General features: G+C 33.1%; 1 protein-coding gene across 1 annotated transcript; it reads left to right on the forward strand.

Moving 5' to 3' along the window:
- Positions 1-15,467: 15,467 nt before the first annotated feature.
- Positions 15,468-18,139, forward strand: LOC7489882 (plant UBX domain-containing protein 4). The gene is made up of 4 exons (XM_002301570.4): positions 15,468-16,283; positions 16,473-16,761; positions 17,283-17,378; positions 17,474-18,139. The coding sequence occupies exons 1-4, from the start codon at positions 15,763-15,765 to the stop codon at positions 17,855-17,857; spliced, it is 1,290 nt and encodes a 429-aa protein (XP_002301606.4). The 5' UTR covers positions 15,468-15,762; the 3' UTR covers positions 17,858-18,139.
- The last annotated feature ends 7,101 nt before the right edge of the window (positions 18,140-25,240 follow it).

The raw sequence follows: 25,240 nt of genomic DNA on the forward strand, positions 1-25,240 counted from the left end.
CCCGGTCATTCAACCTAACACATGACCCGGGATATGATGGGGGTCGACTCCCGGACTGAGTTTTAAAACCATGATAAAAAAAATATAAGCATAAGATATGATATGAAAATTCAATGAAATTAACAATAAGAGATGAAATAGCTAAAAAAAAAAACAATTAATCAAGAAGAGAACTCAAAATAAAAGGAATTGCAATCATAAGAACGAGATTCAAATTCATTAAAAAATAGAATTAAAATCAAATGATTAGGGGTTAAATCAAAAAATAAAATCCAATAAAAAAAAGATTAAAAGCAAAATAAATAGGAATCAAAAGAATGAGGATCAAATTTGGTAAAAAAATACATAAAAAATCAAATGTCAATGGATAAAATTGAAAAAATATAAATCACATTCGATACAATTAAATGATTGAGGACCACTTTGCAATTTTTCAAGGCCAACACACATTTTGAGGTGGAGGAGAGAGAAAAGATGGGGGAGGAGAAATATTATTGTCAGAACTTCTCTGTGTCATGGAGGCCAACACACACCGGCCCACAGTGTAGAGGGTGGCGTGATGTTTTGGATTCCACCGTGAAAGGCTACCAACAACCACCAGGAGGCGCCGCACGTGCCATCCAAAGGGTGCAGAGTGCCTTCCACTTGCTAGCGCGTGCTCTGCATACACCAACCACTTTTTTTTAATTATAAAAAGACTAGAACACCTTTGACCCCACTGGATAATTTCAAGAAAACCGAGGTTAAAAAACCTAATTAGGCAAAAACAAATTGATCCTAAGGGTTATACGTTAATCACACTGTACCAAAAATATGAAAATCTAAAAACACCCTCAGACATTAGCTGTGTTTTTCTTTTTAAAGGTATGGGAGTAATTACATTGTGTTCTGAAGCTTGTCCTCACATCTTTTTTTCAAGTTGAATTGTTGCTTACGTCTGAACAAAAGTCACAGGCTGATTGGACGGGTCATCACCAAAGATAGTTTTTAGTGTTTGCTTGAGCAAGCTAGCGATGCAGACCATGTTAATCTTCAGGAAGTCCAGTTCCTCTTGGAAGTGGGCATCACAATGAATATGTTCTTCATCTTCCATGTTTCTTTGTCGAAGTCAGGTATTGTAAACTCTGTGGATTTGAGCTTTTTTTAGGACCTATATTTCAACTTGTATATACACTCATGACATTTAAGACCCCAAAGCATGAATGCTTATAGATGCAAGTGTATGTACATGTACATTGAATAAGGATTAACATGTTCAAAGAACTAATCCATAACTTTTTTTGTTAAATAGAGCAAAAATATGTAGTTTGATGAATCTGAAAAGATCTTTTCCAAGTCTTCATCTTGGTTAAATCTCATACACATTGGAGAGTACAAAACAAAAAGATGGGTCTCAGCCCTTTCCATTCAAAAAAGACAAAAGGGTTTTTATGTGCGATAGTTTACCGACATTAGTCTTTGGGCAATTCCCCCCAACTAGTTACAACATCTCATATTCTTGCTCGTATTTAAAAAATTATGGTTTTAGCTCAACAAATCTTACGAAGTTCAGGATTATTGATCAGGTTTGCCTTGATGCAAAATGAATTATTAGGGAGTTCATATCCTAAGGGTAGGTTCTAAGCCACTATACAAAGGGTAAGCTCATTATCTAGTCTCAAAAGGGTTTATGATCTACCCAGTGACCACTTTTCATGAAGACAATATAGGAGTTTATAACAAATGGTCGGGGAATAGTATGACCGTCATTACAAAGTAAACACAGCTCATAATAGGGTGTTTTACGAATCTGAACCCTGACTGAAAGTTGTGAGGTAGACCACTACTCTCTGTCTAACCTAGAATTAGGTTTATTCTCAAAATTAAAATGCATGAAGGCATTAATCCATACTTGATGTACTTGTGCATGAGTAGTATGTAAAAAAAAAATACAAGCTAAAATTAAATGATAGAGACCAATAAAAATAACAAAAGCAAACAATCAAATAAAAAAAGCTCAATCCAACCAGACAAGTCCTTAGTGGAGTCTTCATCCTGTCGTGACATGCATGACATCGAATGGCAGAGTTGTCTCCTAGATTAAAGGGTGTTTGGGCTTAATCATAAAGTTATGATTTGAGAGAGTTGTCACCTAGTATCATGGTCACTAAGAAACCTATGGTCTGCAAGAGTTTGGGTAAGGGGATTAGTTATGCAAGGGAAAGACGCATCACCTCTAGTGCACCCTACCTAAAGTAAGATGCATTATTGATTGATTGTTATTCTAAGTCATGTTTCAATCTGTTGGTATTGTCTAAGGTTCAAGGCATATCTCCCTTCGTGAGGAAGTCTTCACCTTATCGGATTAAATCTTAATTATATTGAGGCCTTAATTTTAGCATCATACTTATTTCCTAGATACAACTAATTTCTAATGTTTATTGCTATTAATTCATTTAATTTAATACTATAAATATACATTATGTTGTAAAATTCATACCCTGAATATTAATTAAACAAATTAATTTTTGTGGTATTTTTAAGATTTTAGCCAAATTTTAATGGATAATTATAAACTGATTATGATATGTATTTTGTATTTTTAAAACATAATAAAAATATATATATTTTTTTAGAAAATATGCATGAAAAACTTTTAAAATTTAGCCGTATGCAATTAAAACATTTGGTTAATTAATTTTTTTTTTATCTTTTTTCCTTTTTTTTACATATATTTAACACAAGATAAAAAAGTGATGAAAAGAAAATGCAACATGCTCAGACATTCTCTGATTTACTATATTTTTTACTCACACACCCTACAATTACGTGTTTACAAACCACCAAAATTCAAAATTTAACAATAATTTAAATACACATAATAAACATTTAAGATTTGAAAAATCGATCATCTAAAGGTTGAAATAATTTGGAGAAGTTGCTGGAAATTCATAAACCAAGCTGAAAAGCTTCCGAAAGTGGTTAAACAGCCATGACGCGTTTACCCACGTGCCACCACCACTGGCAGCATATGAGCCCATGTGTTGTCGTCGGTGAAGAAAAAAAAAGGATCTAGAGCATCTTCTTCTTCTTTTTCTTCCTATGCTGGTGATGAGAGTCATTTGTCACCTGTAAAAACATTAAACCACACAACAAAGCTTTGGTTTCATTTCCTCCTCTCTCTCTCTCTCTCTACAAATCTATTTCTCTTTCCTGTAACTAGTCATTGATATTGTTGTTGATGATTGAATCATTATGGTTTTCATAATGAAACTCAACATTAGTGGTGGACAAACAAAGAAGAAAAGTCTATGTTTATGGGTTGCTATCATCAGTAGATGAGTTGGGGTACATTATAGTGGATGTCAATGATATGGGCTGTCGATTTTAGGTGAAATGGAGGAGAGGAGGATGATGACGCTGGAGGTAGAAAGTTGGTTTAGTTGCAACTGGGTTAATAAGTTTCCTCCATGGTGGTGGTGGTGGAGGTTGTGTTGCTGTTGTTGTGGCTGAGAAGGTCACAATGATGTGAAGGAAGGTAATAGACGCAGGGCTAAAATGGGGGACAGTCAAGTTCTTCAATGAGAAAAGAAGAATTAGGTTGGCTAATGGTGGTTCTGTTGTCAACATGGTAGGTGGTGAAAAGACAGTGAAAAAGGTAAGGAAAAATGGTATTAAGGTTGGACTAGGGCTGGTTTTGGTTAGTGTCTTTTACAATGAAGATGGAGGCAAGAAAATGCCAACTTGTGGTGGTGAGGATGGGTTGTAAATTGTTAGTGGGGGGTTGGTTGTCTTGGTTAGAAAGGAAAGGGATGGTTTTATAGAAGAGAATTTGGGGGTTATTCATGATTGAGAAGAAGACTGGAAAAATCTTGAGACAATGAAGTCTTTGGGTGGTTAGAGTAGAGAAGATGAAGGGACACGAGAGAGAGAAAGTTCTTTTTTATATGATAGTGATGACTGGTGTTGTAAAGATGGGGCTGGGGTTTTTTTGTGTGGGAGAGAATATCTCTCTTTTTTAAGTTTTTTTTTTTACCCCTCTTCTGTGTAAGATCCCTTCACCATTTTATAAGCAAATTTTTTTGTCTCTTTTCTCTAAATTGCCTGGTGACTTAGCAAATCAAATTCAGTTTAGTCTGTCATTTTTTTCTTTGCACTTTTGGTCCCCTTGTCCATATATTTTTATTTTTTCTTATTTTTTATATTTTGATTTTTTTTTAAAAGGCAACATCAACATTGATTCAATGAGAATAATTAATCAATGATTTTGAAATGTATGTTTTAATAGCTGAACGCGTTGAAAATAAATTTTTGAATTCTTTTGAAAAGACGTTGGAAATGACGTAAATACATTGTAAACATATTTTTCTAATATTCTTTATATCTTGAAAATATTTAGAAAAACATATGGTAAAAAATTGGGTTATGATAAGACCCATCCTGGCACCACTTATAGTTGGTGTGAAATCATTCATTCTATAAACTATATTGAAATTATTGGTCCAATAAGCACTTTCCATTAAGGTAGAAAAAGTGGTTAGACCTAAATTCTCTAGATATATCATGTATTCCATATACATGCCTTGAATACATAACTTGACATCTTCTTTCTTATAAAAACCCTTCAACATGTCTAGGATATGATCTTAAAATTATTCAATTTAATACAACAAAATCTCTTTAGAGCTTTCTTATCCTAGTTCAAACATTGTCACTCTTTCATGGCGGAGAAAAACATTTTAGTAAATAATTTGCATGTACTTGCCCATGTTTGTACAAAATAATGAGCTATATTCGCATACTAAGTGTATGTTTTCTCAATCAAAGACTTGGAAAATTCCTTCAACTTCAAATCATCATCTAGGCTATAAACACCAGGGTCTTCATAAACTTTATAATATGCTTATCAACGTTCCTTTACTTGCCATTGAAAACCTTAAAATTAGGATTGACATAGTCTTTTAGTTAAGGTCCCATGAAAATAGAGGCTGGATAAGGAAGTTTACGATCAAACTTGCTTGTAGATTTTGCCATTTTTTACTTCAATTTTTCTTTTAAATCCTTTTTTGTAAGATAGTGTTGTTGATCATTAAAAACCAATATTGTGGGTTGTTTAATGGTTATAAATGGATGCACAATAAATTTTTAGTGAGAAGATGTCCTCCCTATCATTCAACTGATCATGTAGGGTAGGGTAGTCATAGGAATCAACTAGATGATGCTATTGAATGCTTGTTTAAATATCATGTTTTTATCTTGAAACACCTTAAAGACTTGTAGCTTTGCCTAGGTGTTTTAAAAAATCTTTAGGTTATCAACCATGGCTTTAAGACCTAGTTAAAAGGCAAACACAATAAGGACTTGAGTAGTGGATCGAGGTAGGCCACCTTTTGAAAGTGTTGGAAGTTTGCACTACTAATTTTAAAAGTTTAAGGGTTATCATTATATTTAACATTGAGAAAGTTGGTGTTGTCACCATTGTTGTTAGAGCTGAGTATGGTTCTGTTATCATTATGCACAAATATGTTGCTTCTAGGTTTAATAGTCTTCTTTATCATCTTGGAAGGGGCTATTATTATTTTATAATCACTAACTCTCTAGTTGAATCACCAAAATATATATAAGGATTATTGAGTGCAAATCAAACAATTCATCAACTAGGCAATCTAAATGTTGATAACTAATGTTGTTTGTTGTAAAAGCATTAGTCCGTTAATAAAAAGAGAACAAATACAAGAAGAAAGAAATGTGAGAGGAAGAGTAAGAAATACTAGCAAGGCACAAGTTTGAGTGGCAGACATACGAGTGACAAGTAGTTTGGGTGGAAGACAATTGAGTAGTAAGTAGTTTAAGTGGCTTGCAATTGAATGGCAAGAAGTTTATTTTTACCTTTTATTAATGGTGTGGAATTGGTACATGTAGTGAGAAAAAAAAGATCTTTTAATCCTAGTATTGCACCATATCACCCTTGATTAGATGATTATATTTAAGTTAGAAGGAAAATAGACCTCTTTTTTTAGCTAAATTCATTCAACTTGCTAGCAAAAGCTAAAAAAAAAAGTAGTAATTAGGTCTTCCTTTAACAACCATGCTCAGCTCCCACTAAAATAATATCCCCAATATATCTCAAAGACAAGGTATGAATGCTAGCCTTTCCATGATATCCAATCCATCCTTGTATGCCATAAGTCCCATGATAAACGAATCTCGTTGTTGACCCATTTATTATATAGATTGGATCATGTCAAATGAAAACAAACTTTGATTAGTACATAATAAATTAAAATACTTAAATTAATTTTAAGGATAAATCAGTAGTGGGATTATGTAGATGGTATTTTTAGAAGAAACCAAATTTTATGAAGATAGGTTTAATAAAATAATGAAAGCCATGATCTTTTTTAATGAGATTGTTGAGGTCTTTCTTTTGAACAAGGATTGTACATACTTGAGAAGAGAGAGAAAATTAATTTAGATGAAGAAGAGATTGCAAATGGTAACTATAAAGTACAAACTAAAAGGGACGAGGGATGAGAAAACGAGTCTTAGTATGTAAAGCTAAAACCAAGTAGTTTTAGTTTAGACAATTTTTTTTAAAGTTATTTTACATGTAAAACCTAGTTGGTTAGTTCAAATGGGTTTTATGGATTTAAAAAAAACTTTGCTAATTCATCTAGATCATACCAAGTTATATTCTTAATTGATTTTTTTAAAAAAAAAATTGATCGAATAAATATCCAGTATATCTATTCTCTTATCAGATTAACTTATCTGATCTGATGTTAATAACATAGCTAGAAATAATAACAGTTACTAATAAAAGGATTAAAACCCTTGTTTGGTTACCCCCACACACTAATTTTCTAGACTGTGCTACACTACGGGTTGGACCATAAATCTCTTGAATGTAAAATATATTCAGGTTGAAAGGAACTCTTTGACATTGTTATTAAATTTAGCTTGAAAAGTCAACCTTGAAATCTCTCAACTCGATTTCTTTCCTAGATCGAGTTTTAAATTAAAACGTTTAGAGATTACCCTGACATAAGCCAATGAAATTGGTGGGTCCCAATGCAATCTGGATGACTCGTAATGACATGGTATGATTTTAAAAAAAATCAAGAAGATATTATTTTAAAATATTGAGATGACGATATATTGAATCAACCTAGGCTTCGTGACTTAATCTACCAAACCCGTGACCCTGATCATGGACTCCATTAAGCTTAATAACTTTGTTTCGGTTTGCTTTCTACTAGGTTATCACAGTCTTAAAAAAATTCATAATATTTGGCTAGTACTCAATTTTGCGAGAATCTATTTTAAAATCAACCAAATATTAAATAATAAAATTAAAAAAAGACACTTACAAAAAAATAAAAGAAAAGAAAAAACAAGAACCTGCTTGCACTCTTAATTTGAATAGTATTGTAACATCCTAAACTTTTAGTGCTATTTTCATCTTTTTGATTGTCATATATGTGAAAAATTATATATATATATATATATATATATATATATATATATATATATATATATATATATATATATATATATAGAGAGAGAGAGAGAGAGAGGACATCATCAAGTGCACTTTTCAATAATTTTATCCATAAATATATTGATATACAATTTATACTCGCACATTAGTGCGGTTACAATACCTTATAAATTACATGTATAAATTTGCTTGCAATACAATTGTTAGATAATACAAAGACTTATCCAGCAGGAAGGGTTAGGTAGCTGAATAACCCTTTCTGTGATAACTAAGAAACACACAAGATCACATAAATTACCATAAGTGTAATAGCTCGCAATTCTAAAAGCTTTCAAGCCTTGAAATCATTTGAAAAACAAAGTAATTTTTTTTAATATAGATTAGTTCAATAATCCTTATATTTCTTTTTAATATCATGTTTAGGATCAATTTAGGCCATCATTAATTCTACCAAAATCTTGACAAAGTTTCCCCTTAAAAGTAACATTTCCAAAAATTCAACCCGCATAAGAACTCATCTCAATTTAATATATATGATTTAGTCCACCCAACCTAGACCATTAACCCACACAATACAAGGATAGCCTTAAGGCTACTCTCATCACACAAATTATCATCTTTCCTTCAATAAATCATATCATTTTCAAACATTACATTTAACTCATACCTATATGGATACAATATTTAAACATAAAATTCTCATAATGCAATTAAAAATTATCAATTAAGTATATTGTATTGAATTCAATTACATGAAAAAATACTACCAATTTGATTACATGACATAATAGGTAATTTTTACACTTACATATTCATTACCTACAGTTAAAGACTCAAATAAACAAGCAGAACTACTACTCGCGCTGAGTTTGTTAAGATCCTGAAATGAACATCCATCATCGTAAATACACATCATAATTACAAATATTAAAGATTAAATAATACTTTCAAAATTGTATCCTTAAACTTCATTTTAAATAGAATACTGACACGATCAAAAGATTGATGTCTTATCCCAAGTGCAGGAGTGTCGAAGTAATAAATAACCTGGAAAGACCATGGTTGAACCACAGGGAGGTTAACTGTATAAACTACAAATAAAGAAATAGATAATAACAAAAAATGAGTTGAAGAGAGCTTTGAGATGTGATATTGATGTAAGGATTTAAACAAATATAAAACAAATGTCAAGGTTAGAGGATCCACTAATGGTATTTCAAATAAGTATAGTATAAACTCTTTTTATTACTCAACTGGAAACCACACACAAAGGAGGTTCCAAACGGATTATAAATTGTTAACATGATTACATTAGTTATCTTATTCGAATAATGTTAATACTTTTAAATGTTGTCAGGTATTCATGATGTTAATTTATGTTAACAACAAATCAAGTTCCTTTCATAGCATAAGTGTCGGTTATACCATACAGTTGGGCTATGAAAGTGCCAAGTATTTGTTGTACCAAGAGTTATACAACATAAATCTAGATTAACCATTTAACAAGCAAAGTATTAAGAGTCAAACAATAAAGTCCATGTTGAGTTTATTCTATACTTATTCTTACACCATTAGTGTAACCTTTTCACCTTGACATAATAAATTTAGCTGAACATTATGAATAAGAGAAACATAAATAAACAAGATGAGAATATAATTATATAAGTATAGTAAAGGAAATGAAATGCATAAACAAGATATTAATGAAACTATAACATGAAATAAAACTAGAACATTAAAATACAAAGAAAGAAAGCAAGTAAGGAAATGATCTTGATTTGAAAACCAAGATGCCTAAATGCATGGCAACTGCCTCCTTTTATAGGCCAAAATTCAGAACTATTGATTTGATGACTAATTGTTGAGTGGGTGGCCACTTATTAACTTGGTAACAATCCTTATCTTTTTGTTTGCAGAAAACATCATTGATAACATCAGAATTTGAACATATAGTCTTTATAAAAGTTTTGGGAAATTGTCTCAGCTTTCCAACAAAATAAAAATCAGAGCATTTGGACTTCTAGAACTCGAGTTATGGGCTGAACACTGAACAATGTCTGGGTTGCAGGACAGATTCCGACTTCTCCGTTGTTACTACCATTTGAACTCGAAAATGACACATTTAAATCTTGGGCTCTTCATGAAAGGTTTAGGCCTATGTCTTAGCTTTTCATAAATATAAACCAGACCTAAATTAAATTTCTACAGCTCTAGTTATGATCCAATAACCGAATGGTGTTCTAATTTGGACTGAACCAGCATCTCTTTTCTAAACTTATCCCTCTCTTTGTCTTCTCAATTTCAGTAGTTAAACTCATCAATCAATCCTTTGATTTATGTGATAGGCTTGCATTTAAGATGAACACTTACCATAAATTAAAGGTATCTTATATTATTAGACATGTTATTATAAAACATGCTCTAGTTAAGGAGTTATTGGTACTTCAAGTGCAAAATGATGATATAAAACCTTGATAAAAATACACTTTTAAGTACTAATCAAATACAATCTTCCTTATAACAATCATAATTACAAATATTAAAGATTAAATAATACTTTCAAAATTCTATCCTTAAACTTCATTCTAAATAGAATACAATCTTTCTTATAACAATTAACTTATTCATGCCCTGACATCTATAAGAATGACATGCAAACTTGGTTAACTACAAGTTATTAATGATCTCCGCCATCTATACAAAGATGTTAATATAATCTTCATGACACTTTTACTTGTATCTTCATATCTTTTTATTTCAATAAAGATACACACACACACACACACACACACACACACACATTTAAAGAATTTTTAGTTACATAATTTTATAACATTCTAAAAGTGGCATAAGGTGTCAGGCTTTTTTTAAAAAAAACCTGTAGATGCTTAGCCACTCTTATTGCCTCCTTTGCATTAACAAGGTCAAAGTTATCATAACTAATGAGTTCATCATAAGAATCCTATTTCAATTCATATATTTAGCTTAATTAAAGGAAATTCACATCGTTATGCATATTTTGAGAAGTTCAAATCTTGTACCTATTCAAAACACGTTCATCCATTCATATGAAATATATAACCCTAAGTTAAACACATAAACCAACAAACAACCCTTAGCCTTTTCACATCTAGAACCTCTCTACATTGTACTATCTTCCACTTTTAGCCATCACCGCCTACTTTTCCTTCTCAGGTAAGACTATCAAAATGCACATTCTGACTTTTAGTTATTTTCTTCTCTTTAACACTTTCTCTCAAAGAACATGTAGAGAGAAACATATGCAAACCAATCCTTGAGAGTGTTAAAGGGGTTTGAGTGAAGATTTAACACAAAAAACAAAACAAATTGAAGGGATAGTAGAAGAGGAAGCTTGCGGCAGCAGAAGCAAGATGAGGAGAGACCAAAAGGTTTGAGGGAGAAAAAGCTTTTCGAAGCAAAAACACAACTAGGAACAAACCTAACACCTTCCTAGATTGGTTTCTAACACTTCTAGGTAAGTTTTATACAAAGTTATAAGTTCTTAAATTAGGGTTCATGAGGGGATTTTTGGGGTAAATGGAAATTAATGATAGGTTGTGTAATTGGAGTGAAGGAGACATGATGGTGTTTAAACAAACAAATTGAAGAAAAAGATGAGTACTAAGGCCTTGAAACCTTTGGCCAAACATGAAAATGAAAGGTGAAAACATTTTTAATTTTGATTTTGTGTGTGCATGGTAAAAGAAAAGGTGTTTATAATCATGTAAGAAATTGTTGTATGCTGGAATTTAAACATCTAAATAAATTCATGTGGTACATGCTCTTATGAAATTTAATTATGAGTGTCTAAAATATCATGAATGATTATTGCAGTGAAAATGACATGTTTTGTATGCAATGGTAATAAAAGGAGTGAAAGATATACATGAAAATGATTGGTTGTGTACTAGACCTATAAACTGTAAATTTGGACAATGTTACTAGCTAAATTGTGGCCAGGAATTGGACTATATAAAGACAAAATTTGCTATGTTGTCTTTCATAAAAGTTGTAGATAAGAGTGTTAACTTTTTAATGGGACTAGATTTGCCCAAATCGAAGATATATATATATATATGGATAAAAACCTAAAGACAGGTCAGGTTAGAAACTACTGGATAAAATTTACATCAGACCTTAAACTGAAATTCGAGATTAGCAAATGAGAAAATTTGAAGTGGATGTCTTCAAATTTGATTTTTAATCAAATTGAAATTTAAAAAAAAAAGAACGATTTTTTTTTTTGGATTTTATTTCTCATATGCTATGGAACTCCTATATTATAAATACAGATCCCAATGCATAAAAAAAAAAGAGGGGAGGCATTACAAGAAAACCTAAGGAAGCATAATACACAAAAAAAACCCTAGCCCCGATTGTACCAACAAAGCCGACAATCTCTCCCCTTCCAACCCGAAATCAACAACCTCCTCATTATCACATAATGTGACAAGGCTTCCACAAGCAACAACTTCAGCTCCACCACCCACCAGCAACCCAACTGTAGACCAACAGTTCTCCCACCATAACATATAATCTTTCCCCTCCTTGTCGTGAACCAACAGATGACTGCCAGCAGATACAAAGAGCATTCATCGAGACCAGCCTCTTATTTCACCAAACACAGAAACCCTCCCATAAAAAAGAAAACCCTAGTAACAAACCAAACCACTTAGCCCCAGTAGCAACTCTTCCTTCTACACCAACAACATCCAACAAACAACATTGTGCACCTCTTTCCTAACTACAACAACAATACATCAACAACTGCATTTCCTCTCCCTTGCACCAAGCACCGTGAGTACAACTTGTCAACGGTGACACCTCCAGCATTGCGTTGTACCGAGATTTCCATTCTAGTCTAGCAGCGCAGCAACACTATGACAACCACCACCGAGAGCCACATCCTCAGCAACAGCACCAGACAATAAAGGAACCATGAACTCCAGTATCCTATAGTAACGACCTTCTTTATACTACATCATGAGCAAACAACAACAAGAGCAACAATTTTCTCTTTAGTTGTAATCTTCAGTAGCCATCCACCATTCAAAGTAGCTTCCTCCTCTGTGCAAGCGATACGTGACTGAAACTAGTAAAGAGAGAGGACGAAGAGAGTCAGAGAAGAAAAGGGTAAGAACAGAGACCAAATACCAGGTAGCGACTACTTAAACTAGACTTTTTCCTCTCTAAGAACAAGATGTCAAATATCTATTCTTTTGCCCACGAAAAATCTTTAAAGGTCACCGTAATGTTGGGTGTAACATCAAGCATGATTACTCATATATTTCAAACATATACTTAATTCTAATACATAACTACCACACCTATTTATACAATTTAATCCAAATCAATCTTATCCAGAAATGTTGTTAAATTAATATTCATATATCATAATTCCTAAAAAAATCTAATTTCTATCATCTTCACCGCAACATCACAAATTATTTATTATGTTTACACCTATAATTCTATCTTTTAACACCCAAATTTCCAAGCTTCATTTCTTATGCTTTCCAACCATTTTAGGTTCAATATCTTTTCAATTTGTATAAACAATTTCTTATTATTTCCAACTTTAAACTATTTTTCATTTATCAAATCTTACTTTCATATAAGATATTTAAACCATTTAAGTCATCTAGCATTTTGACCATTTTCTAAATTTCACCAACTTACATACTAACTATTAGATTAATATGAAATAACATTGACAAATTTCAAGCTTTGTTAATACATACTCCAACATCATATTATAACAAAATAACAATACATACCTACAAATAATTCTCTAACATTCACTCATATCCCTTTTATTATATCTTATATCATACCAACATGTATTCAACGATAAGATTACTTAATCTATTAATTTTAAAGTTTTTCCATTTACTTGGATACATATAACATCACAAAAGGATTCAACTTAAAGTCCACATCCTTGCCAAACCCACATTTATACACACAACATATGTATATCAATACAAAGCTCTTTTCATAAAATATAATTATTCAGATCAATATATTAATAAATATATGATCTCATACAATTCAATCAATTTCCAAAATCAAACCTATAGTCAACTTAACAACATCTTGTAATTTTAGTAAAATATTTACAATTTGATTATACTCTCTTTCTTACCGTACTACGTACCATAACAACCCAAATTATAATTATTCATATAATTTTAACATTTTTACCTCACTTTCATATTATAAAACTCATGTTCCTGAACAAATTCATAGGTACATACACATATACTTGACTAACTATTTACCACATAACCTAATTCCCATATAATATACATCAAATTAACACACAAATAAATAATTTTGGCACCGTTTGTTTGCTGGAAAGTAATTTGTTTTTGGAAAGTAAATTCCAGAAAAATGAATTATTTTCCGATGTTTGGTAGTGTAATTGAAAAATAAATATTCAAAACAAAATATATATAGCAATCAAAAGTTTAAGGACTAAATTTGATATAATCAGCAAATAGCATGACATTTCTAAATTTTTCACAACTTCTGGAAAATGTTTTCATATTAATCCCCTCATGTTTCCTCCCCTTTCAATTAAAAACTATGTGATTGTATGAGGGGCTTATACCAATAATTAGCGTTATTTGCATGTAAAATCATATATTAATTTATTTGGAATTCTCTTATATTTTTCTAAATATCTTAACCCTAATTTTATAAAAATTCTTTCTTTAAAATAATTATTTTACCCGATGAAGATGTAATTAGTAAAACAGGTCCTATTTGTGTGTTTGACATTATGGAAGCTTTTATGGTTGTGGTTTGAAAAAAATTGTTTTATAAAAAAAAACTTTTAGTTGAGGTTGGTTTGATAAAATATATGTTTGATTAAAACTGTGTTTGAAATTGAGGTTGAACAAAAAGTAGTTTAATGTTTTTGGTTAAGAATGCTTTTCAAATTGAGGTTATAAAATAACTAAAAAAGACATATATTAATATTGATGGTTTTTAATTGAAATATAGTAGATTTAACTACTGTTATTACATCATGAAATAAACAATACTTTATATAAAGTATTTTTTATTGTTCCATTAAACTATATGCAATTCCATCACTTATGAAATCCATTCGATAAGGACTTCAGTTTCCATGGCTTCTTGAGTGTGCAACAACATCATATAAAATATCATCAGGAACAAAATTGAAATTGTGATCAAATTCTGCAAATGCTTCGTCATCATGCGATTTCCTTCTAATGTAATTATATAGTGTCATCGATATCACTACAATTTCAACTTGCATTTTGTATGGATAAGCAGACATATTTTGTAAAATCCTCCACCTCTATTTCCATACTCGAGAACCAAACCACTGAGAGATCTCTACATATAGTAGGAAAAAAAACGTTCTATCACATTATATAGCGACGAGTGTGCATGATTAAATTTTTTTTAGAATTTTTCCATATGCATGAAAATACAATATTTTTTATTTTTGAAAAGAAAAATTAATTTAAAATTTTTAAGATTTTATTTTTATTTTTTTATTTTACTAGGTCGAATCCGGTCCAATACATTTTAGTTTAGGCCGGACCCGATCCAACCATGAATAGTGAAGACACTCTTTACTATTCACGTGAACAGTATAGAGTGAATTATTCACTCTCCAGTACTCACTATTTACATGCAAAATAAACAATGAAGAATGAAGAGAGTGAATTAATTTACTATTTACTTTGTAGAACAGTAAAGAAAGCTTCCATGCAACAAAAGAAGGAGGCTACCCTGCGCAGCGGTTCTGGGAAGTTTTTTTTAACTAAAACAAAATGATAATGACCATGCATTGTCGGTGAAGGAGAGAGGAGAACACGCCTTGAAAAGCAAATCCAAATTGCTTTTTAAAAAACTAAGTTACAACCTCAGTTTTGGGTGTAACCTACAATAATAAAACTATGGTTAATATATAACCAAACATTTATCAACTGTGGTTTACAGTAAACGCAGTCGCAACGCTAAACACACCATTAAAAAAAAAAAAGGGAGCAAATTTGAAAATGAAAGTAGTAAATGGGCAAAGAATTGGGATATTTTTATTTCAGAGGGCTATCTCTTTTTTTTAAGGGCTCGTGGATGTTAGGCACCGTTGTCTTCCCCATGGACATTTCTTGCTCAAGAGGAAAGGTAGAGACTAGATAGTGTCAGCGAGTCCCTGTTTAGTCTCAATACCCATTCGCTAATCCCAAAAAACACAAAGAAAGTCCCGTAATCGTAAATCCATGGAAGACAACACAAGAGCAGCAGCACCACCACCACCTCAGCCACCAAATTTCGATCTCAACGACACCAACAACACCGCCTTGGTCGATGCTTTTTGCGAGATCACCTCTTCTTCCAAACAAGAAGCCCTCTTTTTCTTAGAAAGTCACCAATGGGATCTAGACTCCGCTGTCTCTACCTTCCTCGACAACGACTCCGCCCCTCCCCTCGTAACTGCAATCCCTCCTCTTCCTTCTCACCCCGTTAACTCTGCCTCTCCCTCTCCCTCTCCTTCCCCTCCGCAGTCTCACTCCCCCAATTACTCTCCCTCCCAGTCTCCGTCTCGGTCTCGCTCTCCTTCTCCCATCCCGTCTCGAGCTCCCTACAGGCTAAGATCGAGGGGTAAGAAGCCCAGCGCCAATCGGACACGTGGCGGAGTCCGAACGCTTGCTGATCTTAATCGGACCCCTAATGCTGGGTCCGATAGTGATGACGATGACGATGACGAGCCGCAGCAGTATTATACTGGTGGTGAAAAGAGGTGACTTCAATTTATTTATTTTTAAATTTTTAACCCTAAGATTTTGGAAGCCAATTATAATTAATTAAGCTGAATTGTTGAATTAGGGTTAGGGTTAGGGTTAGTTCAGTTATTGTGTTAATCAACCATGATTTATTATTATTGTTGTTGAAAAAAATGTTAAGTGGTTATAAATTTTTTGGTTTTCAGTGGAATGCTGGTTCAAGACCCTAGCAAACGTTATGATGTGGATGGAATTTTTGATCAAGCTCGACATTCAGGTGCTGTAGAAAGACCTGCTGATTACCATCAGCCGTCTTCGAGCTCGAGAAGCTTCCCTGGAACGGGGAGGTTGCTTTCAGGGGATACAATGGTATCATCTGCTCCTCAACCACCTGCAGCTGTCAATCATGCTGTTACTCTATGGAGGAACGGGTTCACGGTGGATGATGGCCCTTTAAGGAGGTTTGATGATCCCGCTAATGCCTCCTTTTTGGAGGTGATTTTTTTAACCATGCTAACTTTCTTTTAAATCAATGAAGTATGCATGAAATGAATGATTCTAGATGGTGTCTAGCTGATACTGATACATGAGGTTTGGAGGAATGCTAGTAAATTTAACAAGGTAAAATGTCATTGCAATTGGTGCTGAAGCACAGTAATATGTTATTGGAGTGCTAGTTGGATTTGCAAGCTATGTCAGATGAGCAAAATTATACATTTTTTTTATTATTATTATATGAAGCAGTAGATCAAGTTATTTGGTTTAAGGTTCTCTACCTGCAAGTATTTTTCCTACTTTTGGGGTGATGGTAGTGCTTTATGGTCAAATTCACTTGTGTGGGTTCAGCGATACTTTTTCTGGTTAACAGTAGAATTTAATTTCGTACTAAATTCTGCTTTATCTAACTTCCATTGGATGATGCGTGAAGTTTATGCTCCTATAATGGAAGGACTTGCAATTCATTTAGTGTTTAACCTCTAATGGAAAACCGCATTTATTAAATGTATCTTGTGCAGAGCATCAAGCGGTCTGAGTGTCCAAAAGAGCTTGAACCATTGGATAGGGGGACTCAAGTGCATCTTGATCTCATGCGGCGAGAGGAAAACTACTCTGTGAGTTCTTCTTTTTCCACTTTATTTTTCCTAATAAAATTTTATTTTCTGCATTTATCTTTTCATCATTGTACCCTCCTCCTATTTTTATGCAGGAACCAGAGAAGCCTCTAGTTTCATTCCAAGGTGTGGGAAGAGCTTTAGGTAGCAGCAGTGACACCACTGTCCCTGCTGCCTCTGAGCCAACCGTTGCTTCTCTCAAGGCTGCTCCAGTCCCAACCCCAGGTCTAGTACTAGATTCTTCATCACCAACAACCTCAATTCAGCTCAGGTTAGCTGATGGCACGCGCATGGTTTCTCGCTTCAACTTAAACCATACTATCAGAGACATACGTGCCTTCATTGAGGCATCAAGGCCAGGTGGGGCAAGCAATTATCAACTGCAGACAATGGGATTCCCTCCAAAACAGCTCACTGATCCGGATCAGACGATTGAGGAGGCTGGCATAGCTAGCTCTGTTGTCATCCAGAAATTCTAACTGGATTTCTGGTGGACTTTTCTTCCTCTTGATTGGATTCATGACACTTGTTAAATGCGTTTATTTACAAATGTTACGGAATTTGTTTATACGATAGAAGTTTAATTTGTTTTCAGGCTAATTTGTTTTCAGGCCTATTCGCATAAGAATTAGGGTTGGGTCCTTCTGTTGTTATTCCTAGGCTGCTTTTGCATGGACCTTACAGAGATTGATGATCTTTTATTCACCCAGGGCAGTGGATTGCACATGCCGCATAAGAGATGCAAATTGATAAAAACTAAAGAGGTGGTGTTTCATAGCATTCATACCATCATTAATTATGTGATCTGATCTGTGCACTCAGTCAAGTATTTTTATTTTTCATAAAAAAATATTTATGCAGATTTTTTAATGTATTTCTGTAGTTTAAAAAATATAACAAATCTATATATATATATATATATATATATATATATATATATATATGTAATTAAAAAAATTAAAAATTATGTGTGTTACTAAATCAATAAAAAATTATTAATGACATCTAAAAATAAAATTTGAAAAATCAAGATAAATGTAAATCAAGATATTAATTAAAAAAAATAGGAATAACATGTAAAGTTATATATACTAAAAGAATCATCTAAAAATAAATATTTTTTATTTTTAAAAACATAATTTATTTATATAAAAGATAAAAATAAAATCATAGATAAACCAGAAAAATCACTTCAAAAATTAAACACATAATAAAAAAATTAATATTTTTTAAAAGAGGCCCCTGAAAAAAAAAAAAAAAAAAGATTGTCTATTTTTTTTATTTTTAGATTTTTAACTGGTCACGTCACTTTATTTCTTTTCAATTGTATTCTTTGCAGCTATATTTTCATGTCAACTATAGTTATCAAACCCGGTCTGAGGGTTAACCCGACCAAGGGGCCGGGTCCCGGGTTACATGGGTTGACCTGGGTCAACCTGAAAAAATTGAAAATAAATATTTAAGATTTTAATATTTTATATGAAAAAATTAAGAAACAATCCATGTAGATATAGACTGTACATATTGTAAATAATTAAGTTTAAAATATTATTTTAAAATATTTTTTATTCTATATTGAAAAGATATTATCATATTCTTTTAAGTTGAAGTATTTAAACCAAAAAAGTTTTTTTTCCCACATTGAAAAAACATAATTTTTTTTTCTTATGAACATAGAGTATATACACTAAAGGGCTTCAAATCCTACATTGAAAAAATAAAATATTATTCTAGTATTTATATAGTGAACTTTCAAATGAGTTAGTAACCAACTGAAAAATATGAAAAAAGATGGGTCTCTAAGTAGGAGAAAAAACACATTTGAAAAAAAAAAGGTCTCTACCGAGTTTTACTAGGTCACCCGAGTTTCGGGTTGACTCGACGGGTCTACCAGTTTACTCCGCGCCAATTGCAGGCCCGAATTTTGAATGAAATAGACCTGACTAAGGCCCCAGGTCACCCGAGTCCTCGGTTGACCCGCCGGGCCAGACCGGGCGGGGCGGGACAATTATGATAGCATCCATGCTAGACTCATGGTATTGGGTCTTGTATGCCTTGGCTCCGGCTTGCCTGCCAAACCCATGATATTGGGTCTGATATGCCTTGGGTCTGGTAGTCATGCCAGATGCAAGACACTTGGGTTTAGCACCCAAGCCAGACCCAATGGAATTGGGTTTGATGGTCAAGCCAGAGCCAAGAGTGTTGGGTGTGACGGCCAAGCCAAAGTCAAGAACGTTAGATCTAACGACCATACCAGACTCAAAAGCCTTGAGTTTGGCCTTGGCAGGGTCTTGGGTTACACGAGTTGACTCGGGTCAACCCGGAAAAATTTAAAAAAATATTTGAAGTTTTAATATTTTATATGAAAAAATTAAGAAACATTAATCCATATGGATATATGCTATATATGTCGTAAATAATTAAGTTTAAAATATTATTTCAAAAGGTTTTTTATCCCACATTGAAAAATATATTATATTATTCTTCTAAGCTGAAGTATTTAAATAAAAAAAGGTTTCTTATCCCACATTAAAAAAACATAACTTTTTTCTTGTGAACATAGAATATATATACTAAAAGGTTTCAAATCTCACATTGAAAAAATAAAACATTCTTCTTGTATTTATATAGTGAATTTTCAAAAGAGTTAGTAACCAACTGAATAATATGAAGAAAAAAAAAAGGTCTCTAGGTAGGAGAAAAAACACATTTGGAAAAAAAAAACGAGTTTTGTCGGGTCACCCGAGTTCCAAGTTGAGTCAACTGGTTTATTTTGGGCCAATTATAGGATCAAATTTTGAATGAAACAGACTCAGTTTGGCCCCCAAGTCACCCGAGTTCTGGGTTGACCAGCCGGGCCGGTCGGGTCTGATAATTATTGTTACTCATTTTTGGACCCCACGGGCTGAAGATGGTGTGTACCCCTTTTGAACCAAGTGTAGGAGTGTAGCTCATATTTGATGGAAAATTGATAAAAGTGGAGGAGAAAGAAATATTTTTTTTCGAACCTTGTTTGAGTTGTTCTCTACTTTGTTTTATGCTCCCCTTTACTGCCAAAAGCGTCAGGTTTCTTAGGCTGATAAGGAGTCTTCATATAAATCCCTCAGACTTGGTTTCGTATGATATCTGACCATCCTACCTATATTTTGTCACTCATGACATGTTGAAAAATTGACCTACACCTTTCTTGGATCCTAGGGATCACTGTTCTTAGGGCAGACGCTCGGTTAGATTTGGATGCTCAGCATTGTCAGATCAAGAACCTTTTTGACCAACCAGATTCCTGCCAGATTCTGTTATCTAAAAAGATTTTATCTCACTTTGAATCCTTCATCAAAGTTGTAGCCCGGGACACATAGATGAATTTGAGCTTTTGAATTGCTTGATTTCGATATCAAAAGCTCAAGATATTTCTGTTTGAAATCTAGCGTGAAAACATAGAATCAAGTCGCGAGAAGGTTTCGAGCCGAGTTTGATTGCAATTTTGTTATTCAAAACGAATTTATCTTATTTTTTATCCTTCATGAAAGTTGTAGCTCTACAAGTGTAGATGAATTTGGAACTTTTGAATCGCTTGATTTTGATATCAAAAGTTCATAATATTCCTGTTTGAATATCTAACGTGAAAGTAGAGAATTCTGCCGTGAGAATGATTCTGGCCCGAGTTTTGCACTAAAAAAAACTCTATTTCCGTCACAAATTTTGTTGATTTGTTCTTAGATCATACTCTCAGTCATATCAGGATGCTCGACACTGTCAGTTTCTGAATTAGATCAGGAGACCTTTTTTTACCAACCAGATTACTGCCAGATTCTGTTCTCTAAAACGATTTTATCTCACTTCAAATCCTTTATCAAAGTTGTAGTCCTGGACGCATAGATAAATTTGGGCTTTTGAATCTATTGATTTTGATATCAGAAGCTCAAGATATTCTTGTTTGAATATTTAGTGTGAAAGCAGGGATTCCTGCCGCGAGAAAGATTTTTTGCCCGAGTTTGCAGGGACACAATTGCAAGATGCTTAAAGTTTGAAGACCAATTGCAAGCCAATTTGAAGCCCTTTTTGGGACCAAGGACCAAATGGAAAAGGTGCTAAAATAAGGAAGTTGATTGAAAATAAAATTAGAAGGAATTTTGCCGGAGGAAGAAATTGAAGAAACCACGTTTTATCTGCACAGCTAACCCGGTTTTTTTCTTTCCTTTTTATCTGCAATTTCCTATTTGGTTTCCATGTTTCTCTCGCTTGAATGGAGAGCTGCAGACCACGTTTTTATTGCCTCATTTCAAAGGGAGCAGCTGGTGCTTCATGGTCACAGCTATGGAAGGAAAGAAAGGAGTTATACCACCCCTTGATCAATGGAAACTAATTGCTGAATCAGAATAGGAATCAGAATATTTCAGTTTCTTTTTGCGTTTTTTTATTGCAAATCAGCAGGGATTTGCATCCTAGAATTAATGCATTGAATCTTTCCCAAATAGAGATATATTAGACTATATATAAGCCCCTTTAATGACCTAGCAGGGAGGGGGGAGAAAAGGAAAGAAAGAGCAGAGAAAACAGAAAAAGAAAGACAAGAAAAAACACAAGAGAGCCAGGAAAACCAGAAAGAGCAAGAGAACATAGAAGGAAGAACGTCCAATTCACCAGCACATCACAGCTTCGGCGTCTTTGTTTCGTCTGTCATTTACCAGTAGCTAAGGAGGCACCCGTGAGCTGTTTTTTCGGTCTTTGGTTTTATTTTCTGCAAACAGGAGTTATAGGTATAAGCCCCAATCTCTCCTCCTTTGTTATTTTTATACTAGGCATTTGTTGGTCATTCAGTTGTACAGATGTTTCTTCCCTCTAAATAATTGGTTTCTGTTTAGACAAAGCCAACGCTTGCCCATTATTCTTTCATGATGTTTGAGTTTAGCAGCAGTCCATGTAAAAGGGGTTGTCTTCATGTTTAGGAACGTTTACATTTAGGGACTTCATTGTGTGTATTCTTTACGCCGCTGGAGGAGAGATTAACCGGGCATGACTTTTTTTTTCTTATATACATGAATAGAGCATGCTTCCATTTTTTTTCCTTGCTATCTGTGTGGGATGAGTAAAGCGGGTTTTAGTTTTATCAAAGAAGGGGTTTGTGGGTATTAACACTGTCACTAGAATGGGTTTATGGGGGATGAACACTGTCACTAAATTCTGGTTTCATAATCTTGGCTCCCTCGTGCACATGTTTTATTTCTCTCCAGTTGTGATTTTTTTTTTTTTTGCTTTAAGCTTCTTATAAATTTTAGAATATATGCGATGATTGGTTAACTTTTTATTGTGATTTTTGTATTTAATTGCGATGCTTGTGGTTTTTGTTTTAAAAAAAGTTTTCTTGTGTGTTGCATACGGTCAATACCCTAACATGTTTTGAATGTTTTTTTTTATATAAAAAAAATATTGGAAGTTTCGAAATTGTGTTTTCGCATGGATTTCTTAAACACAACAAAAATTATTTTCTTGCATTTCTGGATTTTACAACATGTTTGTAAAACTCCAAAGGGTATTGGCCAATATTCCAAAAAAATATAAAATCTTATTTTGGGGGAATTCATCTATTATTCACCGTTAATGTTTGGATAAAGAAATCCCAAATGAATGAATATCCAAAATATTATTGGGAATAACTTGTTATTATTCACTGTTAATATTTGGATAAAGAAACTCTAAGCGGTAAATATCCAAAATAATTTTCTAGGAATAATAAGTCATCACACATATTTGAAAGAAGCCTTGATTATAATGAAGGACATTTCAATTTTTTTTACTCCATGGTTTACGAGCCGTGAGAGTATGAAACATTAAGGCAAAAATAGGCTTTTAAAGCGCCATGAATTTTCTTAGATTTCTAAATTTTTATCCCTCCTCCTTGCGATTTACGAGTCGCAAACTCTTGAAATACTAAGGGAAAAATGAGCTTTTAAAGCACATGGAATCTCCTTGGATTTCTATCTTAATAAATTTAGTTTGAATCAAACCTAGGAAAACTGATGGGATTAGAAAACACCAACACCATAGCAATTATAAGGCAAACCAAACACCAAGCAGCTTACCTTAGATAGGGCGTACTAGGGGTGCTAATACCTTCCATTTACACAACTAGTCCATTGCCTTAGAATCTTTGAAAGACCAGTTAGGGTTCCTAGTGACCAAAATATTAGGTGGCGACTCCCTTTTACACAATAAACAAAAACCCCGAAATCAATCGAGGGTCGCCGCGCTTCGCCGTAAGGGTGTGACAATTATGATGGCAATCATGCCTGCCAGACCCATGGTATTGGGTCTGGCATGATAGTCAGACCCAATAGCTTTGGGTTTGGTGGCTATTCCAGACCTAAGAAGCCTTGGGATTGACGACTATTGAGTCTGACATTAATGCTTAAACCAAGAGCCTTGGTTCTGGCGGCCATATCAAACCCATTAGACTTGAGTCAAGTAGTCATGCCTTGACCTAACACATCCCAGCAGCTTTTGGAATAAAAATAGAAAAGACAACGCCTTCATACTCCTCTGAACATCTACAGTGTGGTCCATAGTGCAAACACTCTATGTCTACAGTGTGGTCCATAGTGCAAACACTCTATGCATACAATACTAGCATAATATTTTCTTACACGTTTTAAAGTATAGTATGATATGTTTGCAATTCTTTGTCATTTTTTTAATTAACTAACTGACTTGGAATATTAAACAATCAGTATTTATAGATTAATGGCTACAAATTGCTCCACAAAAAATGAAAAGTCTATGTACATGGAATAAAAAAAAAACTGGGTTAATTTTTGCCAAAGATTAATTAAAAAAATGGTACTATTTTTTAGGGATGGCAATGTAACGGATTGTATATCTTTCCATTCCACTTTTTTCGATTTCAAGATTGGATTCAAGATGGTCCGAGTTGGTACTTGCAATATAATATTTAAGGGTTAACATGTAAGTTCATATAAATATTAAATTTATATATTTTTTTCTTTTTCCTTCTCATTTTTCTTTAAATATAAATAATTGGATGTCAATCAAACTAAAAACTTATTTTAAAACATAAGTTATTTATAAAATATAATTAAATGTAAGTATATATAAGTATATTTAGGTTTCTCATGAGTTGGTAGCATATTTCTCCATCCACTTTCTTTTATGAATAAAAAGAAAGGCTCTCCATATTTGGTTTCACCCGATCGGATTTTAGTATGCATCTATCGTGATGGATGATTTTGACTTCAATGTTGTTTCTTCATTTCAATCCTTCATGGTATATTTAATTTATGTCTCCATTCTTACATGTAGGAAAATAAAAATTCTCAAAATGTAGGGCAAAACTTTTTTATCTTATGAGTTGAGTAATGCTCTCAATGTGGGGACAACTATATATTTGATGATAGTAATGATGATTGTGATAGAAAAAAATTAAAAATGAGACATTTGGACTAGGCCTAAAACGGCTTAACATTGTATTTTTCTAGGCTAAGCCCAAACGACGAAAGACTCTAAAAAAAAACAATTAAAAAGTATATATGCAAGAGTGGATTTGGACACATAAATGTATTTTCCCTCCTAAGAATGCATAATATAGCATAATCAAATCACAAAAGTAATTAGATCTAACAACTTAGAAAAAAGATAGGAAGATCAAATGGTGGAAGAAAGAAGATGAGAAATAGGCAGTCATGAAATTCAAAGCGCGAGAGAGAAAAAAAAAAGAACAAGAAAGACATAAAGAAAGGACAATGGAGACATTTTGGAGCTTCAATAACGAGACCCCTGGTACCATAAAAAAGATCTCGATGATATGAATTTATAAACATAAAAAAGGTCATTGATAGAGCCGTAGT

The sequence above is a fragment of the Populus trichocarpa genome, chromosome 2, assembly GCF_000002775.5.
Source record: "Populus trichocarpa isolate Nisqually-1 chromosome 2, P.trichocarpa_v4.1, whole genome shotgun sequence".
Classification (NCBI taxonomy): Eukaryota; Viridiplantae; Streptophyta; class Magnoliopsida; order Malpighiales; family Salicaceae; genus Populus; species Populus trichocarpa.

Bases quoted from the DNA above. Each gene is read 5' to 3' on its own strand.
- LOC7489882 (XM_002301570.4), top strand. From the start codon at position 15,763: ATGGAAGACAACACAAGAGCAGCAGCACCACCACCACCTCAGCCACCA. The intron at 16,284-16,472 runs GTGACTTCAATT...TTTGGTTTTCAG, and splicing joins TATACTGGTGGTGAAAAGAG to TGGAATGCTGGTTCAAGACC. The intron at 17,379-17,473 runs GTGAGTTCTTCT...ATTTTTATGCAG, and splicing joins GGCGAGAGGAAAACTACTCT to GAACCAGAGAAGCCTCTAGT.